The following is a 21,735-nucleotide window of genomic DNA, read 5'->3' as shown; positions in this document are numbered from 1 at the left end:
CAGTCATGTGAAATCCATAGATCAGGGCCTAATTCATTTATTTCAATTGACTGATTTCCTGTAACTCAGTAAAATCTTTGAAATGGTTGCAGAGATTTTTCATACAGTTGCAAGAAAAGGTATGTGAACCCTTTGGAATTACCTGGATTTCTGCATAAATTGGTCGTAAAATTTGATCACAACGATGGACAAACACAGTTTGCTTAAACAATTAACACACAAATGATTGTATTTTTCTTGTCTATATTGAATACATAATTTAAACATTCACAGTATAGGTTGGAAAAAGTATGTGAACACCTAGGCTAATGACTTCTCCAAAAACTAACCTAGAGAACAATCAATGAGACAAGATTGAGATGTTGGTTAGAGCTGCCCTACCATATAAAAAACACTCACAAAATGTGAGTTTGCTCTTCCCAAGAAGCATTGCCTGATGTGAATCATGCCTCGAACAAAAGAGATCTCAGAAGACCTAAGATTAAGAATTGTTGACTTGCATCAGTCCACACTAAGACAAACTGTCTATAAATGGAGAAAGTTCAGCACTGTTGCTACTCTCCCTAGGAGTGGCCGCCCTGCAAAGAAGATTGCAAGAGCACAGTGCAGAATACTCAATGCAGTTATGAAGAATCCTACATTGTCAGCTAAAGACATACAGAAATCTCTGAACATGCTAACATCTCTGTAGACGAGTCTACGATATGTAAATCACTAAACAAGAAGGGTGTTTGTGGGAGGACACAATGGAAGGAGCCACTGCTGTCCAAAAAAAACATTGCTGCAAGTCTGAAGTTTGCAAAAGAGCACCTGGATGTTCCACAGCACTACTGGCAAAATATTCTGTGGACAGATGAAACTAAAGTTAAGTTGTTTGGAAGGAACACACAACACTATGTGTGGAGAAAAAAAGGCCCAGCAGACAAACAACAAAACCTCATCCCAACTGTAAATTATGGTGGAGGGAGCATCATGGTTTGGGGCTGCTTTGCCGCCTCAGGACCTGGACAGCTTGCTATCATCGAAGCTCAACAGAAGTTGGGTGATGCAACAAGACAACGAACCAATGAATCAAATGAAGAAAATACACCTTCTGGAGTGGCCCAGTCAGAGTACTGACCTTAACCTGATTGAGATGCTGTGGCATGACCTCAAGAGAGCAGTTCACACCTGACATCCCAAGAATATTGCTGAACTGAAACAGTTTTGTAAAGAGGAATGGTCCAAAATTCCTCCTGGCCGTTGTGCAGGTCTGATCCGAAACTACAGAAAATGTTTGGTTGAGGTTATTGCTGCCAAAGGAGGGTCTACCAGTTGTTAAATCCAAGGGTTCACATTTTCCCACCCTGTGCTGTGAATGTTTACAAGGTGTGTTCAATAAATACATGAAAACATATAATAGTTTGTGTGTTTTTAGTTTAAGTAGACTGTGTTGGTCTATTGTTGTAAATTTCATGACAAATTTATGTAGAAATCTAGGTAATTCCAAAGGGTTCACATAATTTTTATTGAAACTGTATATTGTTGTAAGCAGCTTTGACATACAGTAGGCTACATGTAACCGTCACAACAATCATCAGTCTCCAATTAAAGATGACTAAATCAGAGTCAACACAGCACACTGTCTCTGGGTGTATTTGCTTTGTGGCTTTTGTTCAGGGCTTTGCTTTCATCACGGCCCAATACAGAGAGCAAACCTATCCTAACCAGCAGCTACTGGCTAAATCCTACCGTTCAAACATGCTCCTTGCTAACCCTATCTATTTATCTCAACTAGCTACAGCCGTGTGTGTGTGTGTGTGTGTGTGTGTGTGTGTGTGTGTGTGTGTGTGTGTGTGTGTGTGTGTGTGTGTGTGTGTGTGTGTCCTGTCCTGTCCTGTCCTGTCCTGTCTGTCTGTCTGGGGCAGCAAACTGATACAGCTTAGGCCAGTTCTCAGTACTGGTTCTTAAAGTAACAGAGTTTGTTATGCATTTGATGTACAAGATATGAACTTCATTTCCCTACAGGAGCCTACATTTGTGGTTAATTAAAACAAAACAAAACAAACCCAGGTCACCAGCATGCAGTTAGTTCTAGTGGTTTAAGATTGATTGAGTCTCCCTGGACTCAGCTAGAGCCTTCCAGACAGTTCTGTTGTCTGCCGTGACTATGTTGCACTGCTTTAATCCGATTATAGCTCAGGCACATAGGGCTTGATAAGAGGTTTACTGACTGAGGTCTCTGGACAGTCCACCTTTACCACAAGTCATTTCAAACCGCAACAGTAACTATCTGGTGTCCTCTTTTTGGCAGAAATTTGGATATTATCATTATTTCATCTATATTCTGAATATTCACACTCTTATTTTTTGGACCCCTCCACGATTGTTATTCAAGACAAACACTGAGGATGGCTGATCAGCTGCAGGATGTCATCCAGAGATGGGTAAGCTAACATGCTAACAGTGGCTCATATAAGAATGATAAGAACTAGCTTATAATAATATCATTGATATGACATTTTTAACAATAATATGACTAATCAGATGCATAATATTGTCAGAATTATTACTTTGAACTAGCTGTCTCTGTGAGTGGTGTCAGTTGGCATCTTGTATCTCTACAGCGAAAAGCCGTGGTGGAAGATGGTTTAAGGCCAGAGGACCATGAACTGTTCCAGAATGCTGGATTGGCGTATATTAATCAGGGTGACACGACACAACTACTAGACTTCATTCAGGATGAGAAGAACCAGGTAAATGCATCACATTTGCATGCCCTCCAATGAAAACCCCTCTTATGCTCCACTAAGTGAGTAATTCAATTCAAAGATATCCTAAGAATCACACCTTACTGTTACAGAGTGAACCGGGAGGACATTGGGTGCTTTTACACTGTTCTATTTGTGAAAATTGTTGTAAAATATACCTTGCGTTTGACACATTTTTACACATTGACAGTGTAGTGTAGTAGATTCCAGTCCCAGAGGCCGATAATGGTGATGACAGACACACGCACACTCCAGTCTCCTCTGTGACAACATCAGCAAGTCTACTACTACAGCTAACAGTACAGGCCACTTTTCTACATTGCCACCATAGACATATAGCGTGCATCCCAAATGGCACCCTATTCCCTACATAATGCACTATTTTTGACCAGGGCCCATAGGGCTATAATGTGCATCCCAAGTAGTGCACTATGTAGAGAATAGGGTGCCCTTTGCGATGTATACATAAAATAACGATCGCCTCTTGTTGTTGGGCTGTTGACCTGAAGGTGTGAGAACTGAACAGGCCGATATCCAGTCAGATTTCTCGCTCCAGTGATGGTGACCCTGTTTGGAAAGGCTATTCTCTAAGTGCCCTTGGTTGTCCCTCCTCCCCACGCCGTCTTTTGCTCTAAACCCTACACTTACAGGAGCATGTGTCAGGGTGGTTTTTCAAAGTCTTTAAGGAGCTAAAGGAGCCTCAGGAGGTATCTGGGTTGAAGATATTGAATTGACTCAAATGAGAAATCTGTGAGAAAACCCTCAACTTGGACAAAAAGTATTATCTAACTGTAGTGAAGGGATATTCACTTTAAAAAGAGAACATGGAATGGAAATTGAGTTCATTTTGATGGAGTCATAACAGGGTCTATAGCTACCTCGCTAGGATGTCATGGAGTCATAACTGGGTCTATAGATACCTCTCTAGGACCTCATGGAGTCATAACAGGGTCTATAGATACCTCTCTAGGACATCATGGAGTCATAACAGGGTCTATAAATACCTCTATAGGACATCATGGAGTCATAACAGGGTCCATAGCTACCTCGCTAGGACATCAAGGAGTCATAACAGGGTCTATAAATACCTCGCTAGGACATCATGGAGTCATAACAGGGTCCATAGCTACCTCACTAGGATATTAGGAGTCATAACAGGGTCTATAGCTACCTCGCTAGGACATCATGGAGTCATAACAGGGTCTATAGCTAGCTCGCTAGGACATCATGGAGTCATAACAGGGTCCATAGCTACCTCTCTAGGACATTAGGAGTCATAACAGGGTCTATAGCTACCTCGCTAGGACATCATGGAGTCATAACAGGGTCTATAGCTACCTCGCTAGGACATCATGGAGTCATACAAGGGTCTATAGCAACCTCGCTAGGACATTAGGAGTCACAACAGGGTCTACAGCTAACTCGTTACCACATCATGGAGTCATAACAGGGTCCATAGCTAGCTCGCTAGGACATTAGGAGTCATAACAGGGTCTACAGCTACCTCGCTAGGACATCATGGAGTCATAACAGGGTCTATCGCTAACTCTCTAGGACATCATGGAGTCATAACAGGGTCTATAGCTACCTCTCTAGGACATCATGGAGTCATAACAGGGTCTATAGCTACCTCGCTAGGACATCATGGAGTCATAACAGGGTCTATAGCTACCTCGCTAGGACATCACAGAGTCATAACAGGGTCCATAGCTACTTCTCTAGGACATCATGGAGTCATAACAAGGTCCATAGCTACCTCTCTAGGACATCATAGAGTCATAACAGGGTCCATAGCTAGCTCGCTAGGACATTAGGAGTCACAACAGGGTCTACAGCTAACTCGTTACCACATCATGGAGTCATAACAGGGTCCATAGTTACCTCGCTAGGACATCACAGAGTCATAACAGTGTCCATAGCTACCTTACTAGGACATCATGGAGTCATACAAGGGTCTATACCTACCCCGCTAGGATGTCATGGAGTCAGAACAGGGTTTATAGCTACCTCGCTAGGATATCATGGAGTCATAACAGGGTCTTTAGCTACCTCGCTAGGACGTCATGGATTCATACAAGTGTTTATAGCTACCTTGCTGGGATATCATGGAGTCATAACACAGTCTTTAGCTACCTCGCTAGGACATCATGGAGTCATAACAGGGTCTATAGCTACCTCGCTAGGACATCATGGAGTCATAACAGGGTCTATAGCTACCTCACTAGGACATAATGGAGAAATAACAGGGTCTATAGAAACTTCGTTAGCACATCATTGAGTCATAACACAGTGCTAGGACATCATGGAGTCACAGAAGGGTCTATTGCTAACTGGGTCTATAGATACCTCTCTAGGACATCATGGAGTCATAACAAGGTCTATAAATACCTCTCTAGGACATCATGGAGTCATAACAGGGTCCATAGCTACCTCGCTAGGACATCATGGAGTCATAACAGGGTCTATAAATACCTCGCTAGGACATCATGGAGTCATAACAAGGTCCATAGCTACCTCTCTAGGACATCATGGAGTCATAACAGGGTCCATAGCTACTTCTCTAGGACATCATGGAGTCATAACAAGGTCCATAGCTACCTCTCTAGGACATCATGGAGTCATAACAGGGTCCATAGCTACCTCTCTAGGACATCATGGAGTCATAACAGGGTCCATAGCTAGCTCACTAGGATATTAGGAGTCATAACAGGGTCTATAGCTACCTCGCTAGGACATCATGGAGTCATAACAGGGTCCATAGCTAGCTCGCTAGGACATTAGGAGTCATAACAGGGTCTATAGCTACCTCGCTAGGACATCATGGAGTCATACAAGGTTCTATACCTACCCCGCTAGGATGTCATGGAGTCAAAACAGGGTTTATAGCTACCTCGCTAGGTTCAATTCTCGGGCCGACTCTTTTCTCTGTATATATCAATGATGTTGCTCTTGCTGCGGGCGATTCCCTGATCCACCTCTACGCAGACGACACCATTCTATATACTTTCGGCCCGTCATTGGACACTGTGCTATCAAACCTCCAAACGAGCTTCAATGCCATACAGCACTCCTTCCGTGGCCTCCAACTGCTCTTAAACGCGAGTAAAACCAAATGCATGCTTTTCAACCGATCGCTGCCTGCACCCGCATGCCCGACTAGCATCACCACCCTGGATGGTTCCAACCTTGAATATGTGGACATCTATAAGTACCTAGGTGTCTGGCTAGACTGCAAACTCTCCTTCCAGACTCACATCAAACATCTCCAATCAAAAATCAAATCCAGAGTCGGCTTTCTATTCCGCAACAAAGCCTCCTTCACTCACGCTGCCAAGCTTACCCTAGTAAAACTGACTATCCTACCGATCCTCGACTTCGGCGATGTCATCTACAAAATGGCTTCCAACACTCTACTCAGCAAACTGGATGCAGTCTATCACAGTGCCATCCGTTTTGTCACTAAAGCACCTTATACCACCCACCACTGCGACTTGTATGCTCTAGTCGGCTGGCCCTCACTACATATTCGTCGCCAGACCCACTGGCTCCAGGTCATCTACAAGTCCATGCTAGGTAAAGCTCCGCCTTATCTCAGCTCACTGGTCACGATGGCAACACCCATCCGTAGCACGCGCTCCAGCAGGTGTATCTCACTGATCATCCCTAAAGCCAACACCTCATTTGGCCGCCTTTCGTTCCAGTACTCTGCTGCCTGTGACTGGAACGAATTGCAAAAATCGCTGAAGTTGGAGACTTTTATCTCCCTCACCAACTTCAAACATCAGCTATCCGAGCAGCTAACCGATCGCTGCAGCTGTACATAGTCTATAGGTAAATAGCTCACCCTTTTTCACCTACCTCATTCCCATACTGTTTTTATACTGTTTTTATTTATTTACTTTTCTGCTCTTTTGCACACCAATATCTCTACCTGTACATGCCCATCTGATCATTTATCACTCCAGTGTTAATCTGCAAAATTGTATTATTCGCCTACCTCCTCATGCCTTTTGCACACATTGTATATAGACTGCCCATTTTTTTCTACTGTGTTATTGACTTGCTAATTGTTTACTCCATGTGTAACTCTGTGTTGTCTGTTCACACTGCTATGCTTTATCTTGGCCAGGTCGCAGTTGCAAATGAGAACTTGTTCTCAACTAGCCTACCTGGTTAAATAAAGGTGAAATAAAAAAAATAAAAAAATAAATATCATGGATTCATAACAGGGTCTTTAGCTACCTCGCTAGGACGTCATGGATTCATACAAGTGTTTATAGCTACCTTGCTGGGATATCATGGAGTCATAACACAGTCTTTAACTACCTCGCTAGGACATCATGGAGTCATAACAGGGTCTATAGCTACCTCGCTAGGACATCATGGAGTCATAACAGGGTCTATAGCTACCTCACTAGGACATAATGGAGAAATAACAGGGTCTATAGAAACTTCGTTAGCACATCATTGAGTCATAACACAGTGCTAGGACATCATGGAGTCACAGAAGGGTCTATTGCTAACTGGGTCTATAGATACCTCTCTAGGACATCATGGAGTCATAACAAGGTCTATAAATACCTCTCTAGGACATCATGGAGTCATAACAGGGTCCATAGCTACCTCGCTAGGACATCATGGAGTCATAACAGGGTCCATAGCTACCTCGCTAGGACGTCATGGAGTCATAACAGGGTCTATAGCTACCTCGCTAGGATGTTATGGAGTCATAGCAGGGTCCATAGCTACTTCGCTAGGATGTCATAGAGTCATAAAAGGGTCTATAGCTTCCTCGCTAGGAAGTCATGGAGTCATAGCAGAGTCCAGAGCTACCTTGCTAGGATGTAATGGAGTCATAAAAGGGTCTATAGCTTCCTCGCTAGGACATCATGGAGTCATAACAAGGTCCATAGCTACCTCTCTAGGACATCATGGAGTCATAACAGGGTCCATAGCTACTTCTCTAGGACATCATGGAGTCATAACAGGGTCCATAGCTACCTCTCTAGGACATCATGGAGTCATAACAGGGTCCATAGCTAGCTCACTAGGATATTAGGAGTCATAACAGGGTCTATAGCTACCTCGCTAGGACATCTTGGAGTCATAACAGGGTCCATAGCTAGCTCGCTAGGACATTAGGAGTCATAACAGGGTCTATAGCTACCTCGCTAGGACATCATGGAGTCATACAAGGGTCTATAGCAACCTCGCTAGGATGTTATGGAGTCATAGCAGGGTCCATAGCTACTTCGCTAGGATGTCATAGAGTCATAAAAGGGTCTATAGCTTCCTCGCTAGGAAGTCATGGAGTCATAACAGGGTCTACAGCAACCAGGCTAGGATGTCAAGGGTCTATAGCTACCTTACTAGGATGTCATGGAGTCATAACAGGGTCTACAGCAACCAGGCTAGGATGTCATGGAGTCATAACAGGGTCTATAGCTACCTTACTAGGATGTCATGGAGTCATAACAGGGTCTACAGCAACCAGGCTAGGATGTCATGGAGTCATAACAGGGTCAATAGCTACCTCACTAGGATGTCATGGAGTCATAAAAGGGTCTATAGCTACCTTGCTAGGATGTCATGGAGTCATAAAAGGGTCTATAGCTACCTCACTAGGATGTCATGGAGTCACAGAAGGGTCTATTGCTAACTCGCTAGGATGTCATGGAGTCATAACAGGATCTATAGCAACCAGGCTAGGATGTCATGGAGTCATAAAAGGGTCTACAGCAACCAGGCTAGGATGTCATGGAGTCATAACAGGGTCTATAGCTACCTCGCTAGGACGTCATGGATTCATACAAGTGTTTATAGCTACCTTGCTGGGATATCATGGAGTCATAACACAGTCTTTAGCTACCTCGCTAGGACATCATGGAGTCATAACAGGGTCTATAGCTACCTCGCTAGGACATCATGGAGTCATAACAGGGTCTATAGCTACCTCACTAGGACATAATGGAGAAATAACAGGGTCTATAGAAACTTCGTTAGCACATCATTGAGTCATAACACAGTGCTAGGACATCATGGAGTCACAGAAGGGTCTATTGCTAACTGGGTCTATAGATACCTCTCTAGGACATCATGGAGTCATAACAAGGTCTATAAATACCTCTCTAGGACATCATGGAGTCATAACAGGGTCCATAGCTACCTCGCTAGGACATCATGGAGTCATAACAGGGTCCATAGCTACCTCGCTAGGACGTCATGGAGTCATAACAGGGTCTATAGCTACCTCGCTAGGATGTTATGGAGTCATAGCAGGGTCCATAGCTACTTCGCTAGGATGTCATAGAGTCATAAAAGGGTCTATAGCTTCCTCGCTAGGAAGTCATGGAGTCATAGCAGAGTCCAGAGCTACCTTGCTAGGATGTAATGGAGTCATAAAAGGGTCTATAGCTTCCTCGCTAGGACATCATGGAGTCATAACAAGGTCCATAGCTACCTCTCTAGGACATCATGGAGTCATAACAGGGTCCATAGCTACTTCTCTAGGACATCATGGAGTCATAACAAGGTCCATAGCTACCTCTCTAGGACATCATGGAGTCATAACAGGGTCCATAGCTACCTCTCTAGGACATCATGGAGTCATAACAGGGTCCATAGCTAGCTCACTAGGATATTAGGACAGGAGTCATAACAGGGGGTCTAGGACATTAGCTACAGGGTCTATAGCGCTAGGACATCATGGAGTCATACAAGGGTCTATAGCAACCTCGCTAGGATGTTATGGAGTCATAGCAGGGTCCATAGCTACTTCGCTAGGATGTCATAGAGTCATAAAAGGGTCTATAGCTTCCTCGCTAGGAAGTCATGGAGTCATAACAGGGTCTACAGCAACCAGGCTAGGATGTCATGGAGTCATAACAGGGTCTATAGCTACCTTACTAGGATGTCATGGAGTCATAACAGGGTCTACAGCAACCAGGCTAGGATGTAATGGAGTCATAACAGGGTCAATAGCTACCTCACTAGGATGTCATGGAGTCATAAAAGGGTCTATAGCTACCTTGCTAGGATGTCATGGAGTCATAAAAGGGTCTATAGCTACCTCACTAGGATGTCATGGAGTCACAGAAGGGTCTATTGCTAACTCGCTAGGATGTCATGGAGTCATAACAGGATCTATAGCAACCAGGCTAGGATGTCATGGAGTCATAAAAGGGTCTACAGCAACCAGGCTAGGATGTCATGGAGTCATAACAGGGTCTATAGCTACCTCGCTAGGATGTCATGGAGTCATAACAGGGTCTATAGCAACCTCGCGAGGACATCAACTTAGCTTTTTTGACCGACGTGAGGGGGTAGTCAAGGTGGTCATTTGCAAGATAGCCCACATGCAAGCAACAATTTGTATACCCCCCATAAACTTGCACAACTGTTTTTCATCATCAGTTGCTGCTTTTTTTCTAAATGTAAAAAGTTGACAACATGACACAGAAGTTTTTGGTTATTTTATCTGACCCAGGGAATAGTGGAGTCTATGGGCTGTGGCCTCCTTGCGTCCCTGGTGGCCGAGGTACTGAAGAGGAAGAAGAGTTCCTCTACCTGTAAGGCCGTTATCACACACCTGGCCAAGGTAAACTATATATATATATTATGAATGACCCTTGACAGAATTGGATGGCAGAAGGCTAAAGAGCAGGTAGATTCACATGGCATCAGAGTTAACAGTAATGTAGAAATCTTGTCTCTCAGACATGCAGCCCGATGGAACTCATGCTGATTTTTCTCGGCCAAGTGGACGACCTTCATCCGGACCTCATCGCTGATACCATCGTACTTATGGCCCCGCATCTTCAAACAGGTAATACTTAGCAGTGGTATTGTGAAGGCTATCTCCTGCAGATGTTGTTTGTTTCCCTCTACTGGACACTTACTGGAACTTAATCTTCATGACGTTCCCTTTCATTTTTTTATTAATAATTGCAAACAGAACACAAAAACAACACAACCACCACAACATTCCCAGACCTGTCCATAAACGTCCAAAAACACAGAAGCCTTCCATTTCAGTACACACATTTCAGTACATCAAATTAAAACACAATTATGTATCTTGGTAAATCTTACACTCCTCAAGATTACCAATGTGAGGTTTTCAGATTTGATCACGTCTTTCTTTTGCGTAATATCATGAAACACAATCTAATGGAATGTAACTACCTTCCGTTCAGTATTGACGATGCGTGTGTATGATGCTTTCCAATTGATAGCTACACATATTTTCTGCAGCAATTAGCCCTAAATTACAAAACCTTCTTTGATATTGGTAAATAATATTTACATTCCGCAACAGACATAATCATGGAGATGGATGGATGTAAAATCCTTGACACAATGATATGATGGCACAGACATTATCCCAAAATGGTGTTCATTTCTCACAGGACAACAGCATATGTATTAGGCTTCCTTTTAGTTTCTTTTGCATCTCCAACAGCGATATGACTGATTTCTGGGTACATTACATGCATTCTAGCAGGGGTGTAGTAAATCCTATGGATTATCTTCAATTGCAATAATTGATGGCTAAGATTGTAGGAGCAAATATGAACATTTTCACATAAAGTTGAAGTCGGAAGTCAAATCAAATCAAATCACATAAACTAGTTTTAATGACTTCAACCTAAGTGTTTCAACCACTCCACACATTTCTTGTTAACAAACTATAGTTTTGGCAAGTTGGTTGGGACATCTACTTTGTGCATGACACAAGTAATTTTTCCAACAATTGTTTACAGACAGATTATTTCACTTATAATTCACTGTATCACAATTCCAGTGGGTCAGAAGTTTACATACACTAAGTTGATTGTGCCTTTAAACAGCTTGGAAAATTCCAGAAAAATATGTCATGGCTTTAGAAGTTTCTGATAGGCTAATTGACATAATTTGAGTCAATTGGAGGTGTACCTGTGGATGTATTTCAAGGCCTACCTTCAAACTCAGTGCCTCTTTGCTTGACATCATGGGAAAATCAAAAGAAATCAGCCAAGCCTTCAGAAAAAATAATTGTAGACCTCAACAAGTCTGGTTCATGCTTGGGAGCAATTTCCATACACCTGAAGGTACCACGGTCATCTGTACAAACAATAGTACGCAAGTCTAAAAACCATAGGACCAAGCATCCGTCATACGTGTGCGAGCAAGGAGGCCTACAAACCTGACTCAGTTACACCAGCTCTGTCAGGAGGAATGGGCCTAAAATTCACCCAACTTATTGTGGGAAGCTCGTGGAAGGCTACCCGATATGTTTGGCCCAAGTTAAACAATTTAAAGGCAATGCTACCAAATACTAATTGAGTGTATGTAAACTTCTGACCCACTGGGAATGTGATGAAAGAAATAAAAGCTGAAATAAATCACTCTCTACTATTATTCTGACATTTCACATTCTTAAAATAAAGTGCTGATCCTAACTGACCTAAGACATAGAGTTTTTACTAGGATTAAATGTCAAGAATAGTGAAAAACTGAGTTTAAATGTATTTGGCTAAAGTGTATGTTAACTTCCGACTTCAACTGTATCTGTGACCAATAGTTCTCATCAATTTCTTTGAGATCTGTTTCCCATTTTTACCTTATGTTCTGAACCATCAGATAAAAATTCAGTCAACCCTTGATATAACTTGGCAATCAACTTCTTTGGCGTTGCAGCTTCTTTCAGTATTTGTTCTATGCTACTGTTAGGTTAATCCAGATTCTGTTGAAGCGATTGAATAAGATTTCTTAAATAGTCTTAGATAACCAACATTTTTCTTTTAATTGATTGAATGACAGTAGCGAGCCATTTTAATACATTCCTTTCCAAATATTTATTAATACATTACCTCAAAACAAATCAGAATGCAGTAAAACAACCTATACACATGCATTCCTTCAATTACTTTTTAATAATGTATTCTTGCCTCTCCTAGTGCTTTTCATGTTGGTGACTTTTGAATGTCTCCGTCCATCTCCTAGTGTTGCTGCGTCTGGGTGAGGAGAAGGCTCCCTGGGTAGGCCTGGCTCTGGCTGCCCTACAGAAGCAGGTGTCCAGGCTGCCAGTGCCTTACACCAAGGAACAAGAAGTGGAGGATGCGTATGGTCTGTGTCGTTGCTGCTCAGCCCTGGCCAGGTTCATGGAGCCATTCGTGGAGGAAGTGAAGAGGAGGGACAACAGCGAGGATGGTGGCACTGCTTCAGACAATCAGCTAAAGACTGAGCTTCTCAAGTTGTAGGTGTCTGTCTGACTGTCTGTGTGCTTTGTTGGATATTAATGTTGCTAAAAGGAGCACCAAAATGTATCAATCAGATGTAGTTATTGGCCAGGTTATAATCAGGCGAGTAGAAGATACTGACACCGGTTTGTTGATCTGTAATGCATATTATTCTTCTCTCTACAGTTGCATGGGGAGCTTGAGGGAGCCACTCCTTCAGGCACAGCTTGACCAGGCTATAGACATCCATAAACAGTCTCCCCTATGGCACTTTGCTACAGACATACTGGTAAGTAATCCGGGCCTACTTGGTAGAGTGACGGCCTTTTGAAATGGCTCTGCACACTACACTAAGGGTTAGCTCTTTTTCTACTGCATCTTCCAGCAAGTCCATCGAGATTATCAAACAAGGCAATCAACCTTAAAATAGACCATTTTAATAAGAACCTAGCTAAAACAAGACTACATTGTGTTTTTGATCCTAGGCCACCCTACCAGCCATCCAGGAGCCTCTCCCAGGCCTCCTGTTCTACAAGGCTCTGAAGAAGAGGGAGGAGTCTGGCCTCCTGACAGACAGTACTAAAGCCCAGGAGTCACGGGCCTGTCTGGCATACCTGCTCTTTGTCCAGCTCATCACCATCGAGAGCTTTCCAGCAGTTTTCAGGTGAAACACAGTAGAAAGGTTCTGAATAACCGTATTATTGAAGATATGGGGTGATAACTATGTTTGAAACATATAATAGTATTAATATTATTTTGTTGATCTCTCAGCCCTGTGTTTGTCCTGCAGTGTAATATGGAATATATTGACCTCCTACTGAGTAGGTATGTTTTCAGAGCTATACTGTTCTTACATGATAATAAAACATTAGTTTAAGATATAGTGTGTTCCTCTAAACAAGATGTTTTCTTTCCTAAAATAGAAAGGAAGAATCATTCCTACTCAAAGGCCTGGTAAGGATAAATTGATTTCAAATCTTCCAAATACTATATTGAGTGAATTCTCTGAGTAGTAAGTATTGCTAAGTATTCTTCTCCATGCTCGATCACTCAGGAATTATATACAAAAAGCTTGGAGAGAGTGGAGGATAACAGCCTCCCAGTTGAACTGCTGGACCTAAAGTCATTTTACAGTGTTCCACAGGTGAGTCTGACTACATACCAGAAGCAGCTAAACAGATGCATATGTAACAGACATAAATGATAATAATTTGTGATTTGTGTTTTTGTTGTTGTGTGGAAATGCAGCACTTGGTGCAGATCCTGACTGTGTGTCCAATTCAGCATTTGGTAATTTAATAAAACTCCTGCATGAATAAAACCAATTGAAATTATTACTATGTTTACTATTATTACTATGTACCTGCTAGCCTAATAACTCCTTTCTCCCATTACCAGAGAGAACAAGGGTTTAAAGTGTTACAGCTCTTCATAGATAAATTGGGACCTGAGGCTAAGCACAAATTCTTCAGGTGAGAATACTATATAGCCTGTATGTGGTCTGCAATGGATGAATCTGTAGTACTCTATAGCAGTACCCCCCGTGCATGTTTAGTTTTTGCCCTAGCACTACACAGCTGATTTAAATAATCAACTCATCATCAAGCTTTGCTTATTTGAATCAGCTGTGTAGTGCTAGGGCAAAAACCAAAACGTTCACCCAGGGAGGGCCGCAGGACCACATGTTATTAGAAACATCTTGAATATCCTGATTTCTTATCGTAGGTGTATAATAAAAACCAGTTGCCATGCCGGAGTAGAGGGTTACATTATAAAGAACATCAAAAATCAGATTGAGCTCTCCTTGAAGGTAAGATATACAGTGCATTCGGAAAGTATTCAGACCCCTTCCATTTTTCCACATGCTAAGTTGCAGCCTTATTCTAAAATTGATTAAGAACTATTCCTTATCAATCTCTACACACAATACCCAATAATGACAAAGCAAAAACAGGTTTAGTTTTTTTGTGCTAATTTATTAAAAATAAAAAACAGAAATACCTTATTTACTTAAGTATTCAGACCCTTTGCTATAAGACTCTAAATTGAGCTCAGATGCATCCTGTTAACATTGATCATCCTTGAGATGTTTCTACAACTTGATTGGAGTCCACATGTGGTATATTCAATTGATTGGATGTGATTTGGAAAGGCACACACCTGTCTATAAGGTCCCACAGTTGAAGAGGTCCCAATCCATCAACATGATCAAGACAAATGAGATGAGTGTGGACTACAGGAAAAGGAGGCCCGAGCACGCCCCCATTCTCATCGACGGGGCTGCAGTGGAACAGGTTGAGAGCTTCAAGTTCCTTGGTGTCCACATCACCAACAAACTATCATGGTCCAAACACACTAAGACAGTCGTGAAGAGGGCACGACAAAGCCTATTCCCCCTCAGGAGACTTAAATGATTTGTCATGGGTCCTCAGATCCTCAAAAGGCTCTACAGCTGCACCATCGAGAGCATCCTGACTGGTTGCATCACTGCCTGGTATGGAAACTGCTCGGCCTCTGACCGCAAGGCACTACAGAGGGTAGCGTGTACGGCTCAGTACATCACTGGGGCCAAGCTTCCTGCCATCCAGGACCTCTATATCAGGCGGTGTCAGAGGAAGGCCCTAAAAATTGTCAAAGACTCCAGCCAACCTAGTCATAGACTGTTCTCTCTGCTACTGCACAACAAGCAGTCCCGGTGCACCAAGTCAGGGGTGAGAAGGATTACTTATCCTATCCTAGGTATTCCTTAAAGAGGTGGGGTTTCAGGTGTCTCCGGAAGGTGGTGATTGACTCCGCTGTCCTGGCGTCGTGAGGGAGTTTGTTCCACCATTGGGGGGCCAGAGCAGCGAACAGTTTTGACTGGGCTGAGCGGGAACTGTACTTCCTCAGTGGTAGGGAGGCGAGCAGGCCAGAGGTGGATGAACGCAGTGCCCTTGTTTGGGTGTAGGGCCTGATCAGAGCCTGGAGGTACTGAGGTGCCGTTCCCCTCACAGCTCCGTAGGCAAGCACCATGGTCTTGTAGCGGATGCGAGCTTCAACTGGAAGCCAGTGGAGAGAGCGGAGGAGCGGGGTGACGTGAGAGAACTTGGGAAGGTTGAACACCAGACGGGCTGCGGCATTCTGGATGAGTTGTAGGGGTTTAATGGCACAGGCAGGAGCCCAGCCAACAGCGAGTTGCAGTAATCCAGACGGGAGATGACAAGTGCCTGGATTAGGACCTGCGCCGCTTCCTGTGTGAGGCAGGGTCGTACTCTGCGGATGTTGTAGAGCATGAACCTACAGGAACGGGCCACCGCCTTGATGTTAGTTGAGAACGACAGGGTGTTGTCCAGGATCACGCCAAGGTTCTTAGCGCTCTGGGAGGAGGACACAATGGAGTTGTCAACCGTGATGGCGAGATCATGGAACGGGCAGTCCTTCCCCGGGAGGAAGAGCAGCTCCGTCTTGCCGAGGTTCAGCTTGAGGTGGTGATCCGTCATCCACACTGATATGTCTGCCAGACATGCGGAGATGCGATTCGCCACCTGGTCATCAGAAGGGGGAAAGGAGAAGATTAATTGTGTGTCGTCTGCATAGCAATGATAAGAGAGACCATGTGAGGTTATGACAGAGCCAAGTGACTTGGTGTATAGCGAGAATAGGAGAGGGCCTAGAACAGAGCCCTGGGGGACACCAGTGGTGAGAGCGCGTGGTGAGGAGACAGATTCTCGCCACGCCACCTGGTAGGAGCGACCTGTCAGGTAGGACGCAATCCAAGCGAGGGCCGCACCGGAGATGCCCAACTCAGAGAGGGTGGAGAGGAGGATCTGATGGTTCACAGTATCGAAGGCAGCCAATAGGTCTAGAAGGATGAGAGCAGAGGAGAGAGAGTTAGCTTTAGCAGTGCGGAGCGCCTCCGTGATGCAGAGAAGAGCAGTCTCAGTTGAATGACTAGTCTTGAAACCTGACTGATTTGGATCAAGAAGGTCATTCTGAGAGAGATAGCGGTAGAGCTGGCCAAGGACGGCACGTTCAAGAGTTTTGGAGAGAAAAGAAATAAGGGATACTGGTCTGTAGTTGTTGACATCGGAGGGATCGAGTATAGGTTTTTTCAGAAGGGTGCAACTCTCGCTCTCTTGAAGACGGAAGGGACGTAGCCAGCGGTCAGGGATGAGTTGATGAGCGAGGTAAGGGAGAAGGTCTCCGGAAATGGTCTGGAGAAGAGAGGAGGGGATAGGGTCAAGCGGGCAGGTTGTTGGGCGGCCGGCCGTCACAAGACGCGAGATTTCATCTGGAGAGAGAGGGGAGAAAGAGGTCAGAGCACAGGGTAGGGCAGTGTGAGCAGAACCAGCGGTGTCGTTTGACTTAGCAAACGAGGATCGGATGTCGTCGACCTTATTTTCAAAATGGTTGACGAAGTCATCTGCAGAGAGGGAGGAGGGGGGGAGGGGGAGGAGGATTCAGGAGGGAGGAGAAGGTGGCAAAGAGCTTCCTAGGGTTAGAGGCAGATGCTTGGAATTTAGAGTGGTAGAAAGTGGCTTTAGCAGCAGAGACAGAGGAGGAAAATGTAGAGAGGAGGGAGTGAAAGGATGCCAGGTCCGCAGGGAGGCGAGTTTTCCTACATTTCCGCTCGGCTGCCCGGAGTCCTGTTTCCTGACTATGCATATAGTCTATGCATAGTCACTTAAACTCTGTCCCCGCATATTGACTCTGTACTGGAACCTCCTGTATACAGCCCCCCTAAAAGATTTAGATGCACTATTGTAAAGTGGCTGTTCCACTGGATGTCATAAGGTGAATGCACCAATTTGTAAGTCGCTCTGGATAAGAGCGTCTGCTAAATGACTTAAATGTAAATGTAAATTTTACTGCTGCTGTTTAATTATTTGTTACTTTTATTTTATATTTTTTTACTTAACGTTTTTGAAAAAAAACATTGTTGGTTAAGGGCTTGTAAGTAAGCATTTCACTGTAAGGTCTACTACACCTGTTGTATTCAGCGCATGTGATAATTACAATTGGATTTGATTTGACAGTGCATGTCAGAGCAAAAACCAAGCCATGAGGTTGAAGGAATTATCCGTAGAACTCCGAGACAGGATTGTGATCCAGGCACAGATCTGGGGAAGTGTACCAAAAACATGTCTGCAGCATTGAAGGTCCCCAAGAACACAGTGGCCTCCAACATTCTTAAATGGAAGAAGTTTGAAACCACCAAGACTCTTCCTAAACGGCCAAACTGAGCAATCGGGGGAGAAGGGCCTTGGTCAGGGAGGTGACCAAGAACCCGATGGTCATGCTGACAGAGCTTCAAAGTTCCTCTATGGAGATGGGAGAACCTTCCAGAAGGACAACCATCTCTGCAGCACTCCACCAATCAGGCCTTTATGGTAGAGTGGCCAGACGGGAGCCACTCCTCAGTAAAAGGCACATGACAGCCCGCTTGGAGTTCGCCAAAAGGCACCTAAAGACTCTCAGACCATGAAAAACAAGATTCTCTGGTCTGATGAAACCAAGATTGAATGCCAAGCGAAACCTGGCACCATCCCTACGGTGAAGCATGGTGGTGGCAGCATCATGCTGTGGGGATGTTTTTCAGCGGCAGAGACTGGACTAGTCAGGATCGAGGGAACGATGAATGGAGCAAAGTACAGAGAGAGATCCTTGACGAAAACTTGCTCCAGAGCGTTTAGCACCTCAGACTGGGGCGAAGGTTCACCTTCCAACTAGACAACGACCCTAAGCACACAGCCAAGACAGTCCTTGAGTGGCCCAGCCAGAGCCCGGACTTAAACCCGATCAAACATCTCTGGAGACCTGAAAATATCTGTGCAGCGACGCTCCCCATCCAACCTTACAAAGTTTGAGAGGATCTGCAGAGAATGGGAGAAACTCCCCAAATACAGGTGTGCCAAGCTTGTAGCGTCATACCCAAGAAGACTCAAGGCTGTAATCACTGCAAAAGGTGCTTCAACAAAGTACTGAGTAAAGGGTCTGAATACTTAGGTAAATATAATATTTACCTAAGTATAATATTTCATTTCTAAAAACCTGTTTTTGCTTTGTCATTATGGGATATTGTGTGTAGATTGATGAGGGGAGAAAAAACAATGAAATCCATTTTCGAATAAGGCTGTAATGTAATAAAATGTGGAAAAAGTCAATGGGTCTGAATACTTTTTGAATGCACCGTAGGAGGAGACATTTTGATAAACATGACAGTAGCTCCATTTCATTGCATTAGAAAAGGTGTATACAGTGCAACCTATAATTGTGTTATTCCCCTTGTTATCTCTAGCCAGGTCATGAGAATGAATGGTTTATGGGAATCCAGGTTTTGCCCCTACTGAGACTGGTTCTCTGTTTCCCACGGGGCCCAGAAACAGACCTGCTGAACACTATGGACAGGTTAGTACCGTTTGTCCTCTCCCTAAATTTAGGGCCGGTTACCTGGATACAGATTAAACCTAGTCCTGGACTAAAAAACACTGTCAATGGAGAGCAGTGTGCATACTTTTTCTAGGACTAGGCTTAATCTGTGTCTGGGAAGCTGGCCCATAGGATCTGTCTAAGCAATCCTGATACCTCTCTGTGGTCTAAAATACAAACCCTGGACTGGTGAGCCTGCCTTGCCCCTCTACAAGCTGTGACTGGTCCCTTATCTGGTCATTAATACTGCAGTGGAGAGCTGCATTTTCTAGCCACATATATCTGGTGCCCAGCATAAGGCAGATGGAACATGGACTACGGAACAGATCTATTCTCTAATGAAGTTCAGGTTTCATTCCTAGAATCCCTTTCTTTCTAACAATGGAGATAGCATTCTTAGCCAACAAGACATAATTGATTAATCAACTCTCCATCCAGTTTAAAACATAGACTGTAGTAAATAGGTCAACATCAGCTGACTGTTGTCAACTTGTAATGCCCGATTGAAACACAGACAATATAATATACACTGAACAAAAATATAAACGTAACATTTTTATTTATTTGATGTTGGTCCCATGTTTCATGAGCTGAAATAAAAGACCCCCGAAATGTTCCATATGCACAAAAATCTTATTTATCAAAAATGTTGTGCACAGATTTGTTTAAATCCCTGTCAGTGAGCATTTCTCCTTTGCCAAGATAATCCATCCACCTGAAAGTTGTGGCATATCAAGAAGCTGATTAAACAGCACGATCATTACACAGGAGCACCTTGTGCCCGGGACAATAAAAGGCTAAAATGTGCCGTTTTTTTTACACAACACAATGCCACAAATGTGTCAAGTTTTGAGGCAGCGTGCAATTGGCATGCTGTCGGCAGGAATGTCCACCAGAGCTGTTGTCAGAGAATTTAATGTAAATGTATCTACCATAAGCTGCCTCCAACATCGTTTTAGAGAATTTGGCAGTACGTTCAAACAACACACAACCTCAGACCACGGCCTCACAACCTCAGACCATGTGTATGGCGTTGTGTGGGCGAGCGGTTTGCTGATGTCATCGTTGTGAACAGAGCGCCCCCATGGTGGCGGAAGGGTTATGGTATGGGCAGGCATAAACTAAGGACAACGAACACAACTGCATTTTATCGATGGTAATTTGAATACACAGAGATACCGTGACGAGATCTGTGACGAGAAGGTATCTGTTACCAACAAATGCATCTGTTTTCCCAGTCATGTGAAGTCCTAATGAATTTATTTAAATTCACTGATTTCCTTATATGAACTGTAATGCAGTAAAATCTTTGGAATTGTGGTATGTTGCGTTTATATTTTTGTTCAGTATAGTATTCTTTGTCCATCTCTACCTTAGGGTAATGGAGTCTCTCAATCTGTTACGATACCTGCATATGCGGGACATGGACTGGCAGCAGACAGTGAGTGTTTTTGACACATTCATATAACTCAGAAGATTAAACCTTGCTACTAGTCAGTTGACGTGGTTAAGACAAGACAGCACGGTGATGGTCTAACGCTGATGTTTTCAGTCAAGTATATGGCCGGAGCTGTTAAAGATCAAAGAGGACTACCTGAAGATGCTGAGGGTGTGTCTGGCCCTCTCTAGAGCCTACTATGCAGGGCAGGTTAAGAACATGAGAGAGGACAAGAAGATTCAAGCACAGGGTAAGAAAGCAGATCTCTCTACACTACTCCATCTATTAAAATGTATTATATGTACACACTGTGTATTATTCTGGGAAGAATGTACAACATGTGTTATACTGTGTACACAAATTAATGTATTATTGTGACTCGCATCCACTAACAGAAGCCAGAGAGGCTAGAGTTGCATTAGTTCAGACTATGACTGTGAAGAACAAGATGGTATCAGATATGACCCCAGAGATGCAGTATCAGGTAACTATAGTCACGTTACCACTGCTGTTTTTGCTTGCTTGTCAAATTGAATTTAATAATTTGAATTGGCACTGAGTTATCTTGACTTCACAGGTACTGCAGTGTGCTCTGGTGACCTTTGACCTGATGGAGAGTCTAGTGATCCGTATTGAGGAGATATCAGAGGAGAAAGTGAAAACGGGGACTGCTGTCTAACAACAGAGATGGCTGAGTCTTATGCTTTTAAAAATGATTGTTTCAGGCTAATAATAAATAATAAATACACAATCTACAAAAAAATATTTATTTATTTAAGCCTCATTTCACTTATTTGCAATGCTGGATTTTCAATTGACTTTCTACTGAATCTATACAGTAATAGTATTCTTCTGGATATAGGATTGGATGGATTGAGTATATCAAGCGCACTAAACACATGCAAGTTGGGTTAAAGCC

The 21,735-nt window shown here is 43.6% G+C and overlaps 1 protein-coding gene across 1 annotated transcript; it reads left to right on the top strand.

The window, feature by feature from the left end:
• Window positions 1–2,227: 2,227 nt before the first annotated feature.
• Window positions 2,228–21,543, top strand: LOC118395900 (glomulin-like). The gene is made up of 18 exons (XM_035789973.2): window positions 2,228–2,426; window positions 2,607–2,735; window positions 10,237–10,347; window positions 10,467–10,575; window positions 12,735–12,987; window positions 13,157–13,259; window positions 13,456–13,634; window positions 13,742–13,795; window positions 13,894–13,924; window positions 14,025–14,114; window positions 14,219–14,260; window positions 14,369–14,442; window positions 14,696–14,780; window positions 19,248–19,357; window positions 20,756–20,819; window positions 20,931–21,066; window positions 21,212–21,300; window positions 21,394–21,543. The coding sequence occupies exons 1-18, from the start codon at window positions 2,391–2,393 to the stop codon at window positions 21,493–21,495; spliced, it is 1,797 nt and encodes a 598-aa protein (XP_035645866.1). The 5' UTR covers window positions 2,228–2,390; the 3' UTR covers window positions 21,496–21,543.
• The last annotated feature ends 192 nt before the right edge of the window (window positions 21,544–21,735 follow it).

This window comes from Oncorhynchus keta, chromosome 1 (genome assembly GCF_023373465.1).
Source record: "Oncorhynchus keta strain PuntledgeMale-10-30-2019 chromosome 1, Oket_V2, whole genome shotgun sequence".
Lineage (NCBI taxonomy): Eukaryota > Metazoa > Chordata > Actinopteri > Salmoniformes > Salmonidae > Oncorhynchus > Oncorhynchus keta.
The sequence above is the reverse complement of the archived record's forward strand: the minus strand, read 5'-3'. Positions and strand labels throughout refer to the sequence as shown.

Bases quoted from the DNA above. Each gene is read 5' to 3' on its own strand.
- LOC118395900 (XM_035789973.2), top strand. From the start codon at position 2,391: ATGGCTGATCAGCTGCAGGATGTCATCCAGAGATGG. The intron at 2,736-10,236 runs GTAAATGCATCA...TATCTGACCCAG, and splicing joins TTCAGGATGAGAAGAACCAG to GGAATAGTGGAGTCTATGGG. The intron at 12,988-13,156 runs GTAGGTGTCTGT...TTCTCTCTACAG, and splicing joins AAGACTGAGCTTCTCAAGTT to TTGCATGGGGAGCTTGAGGG.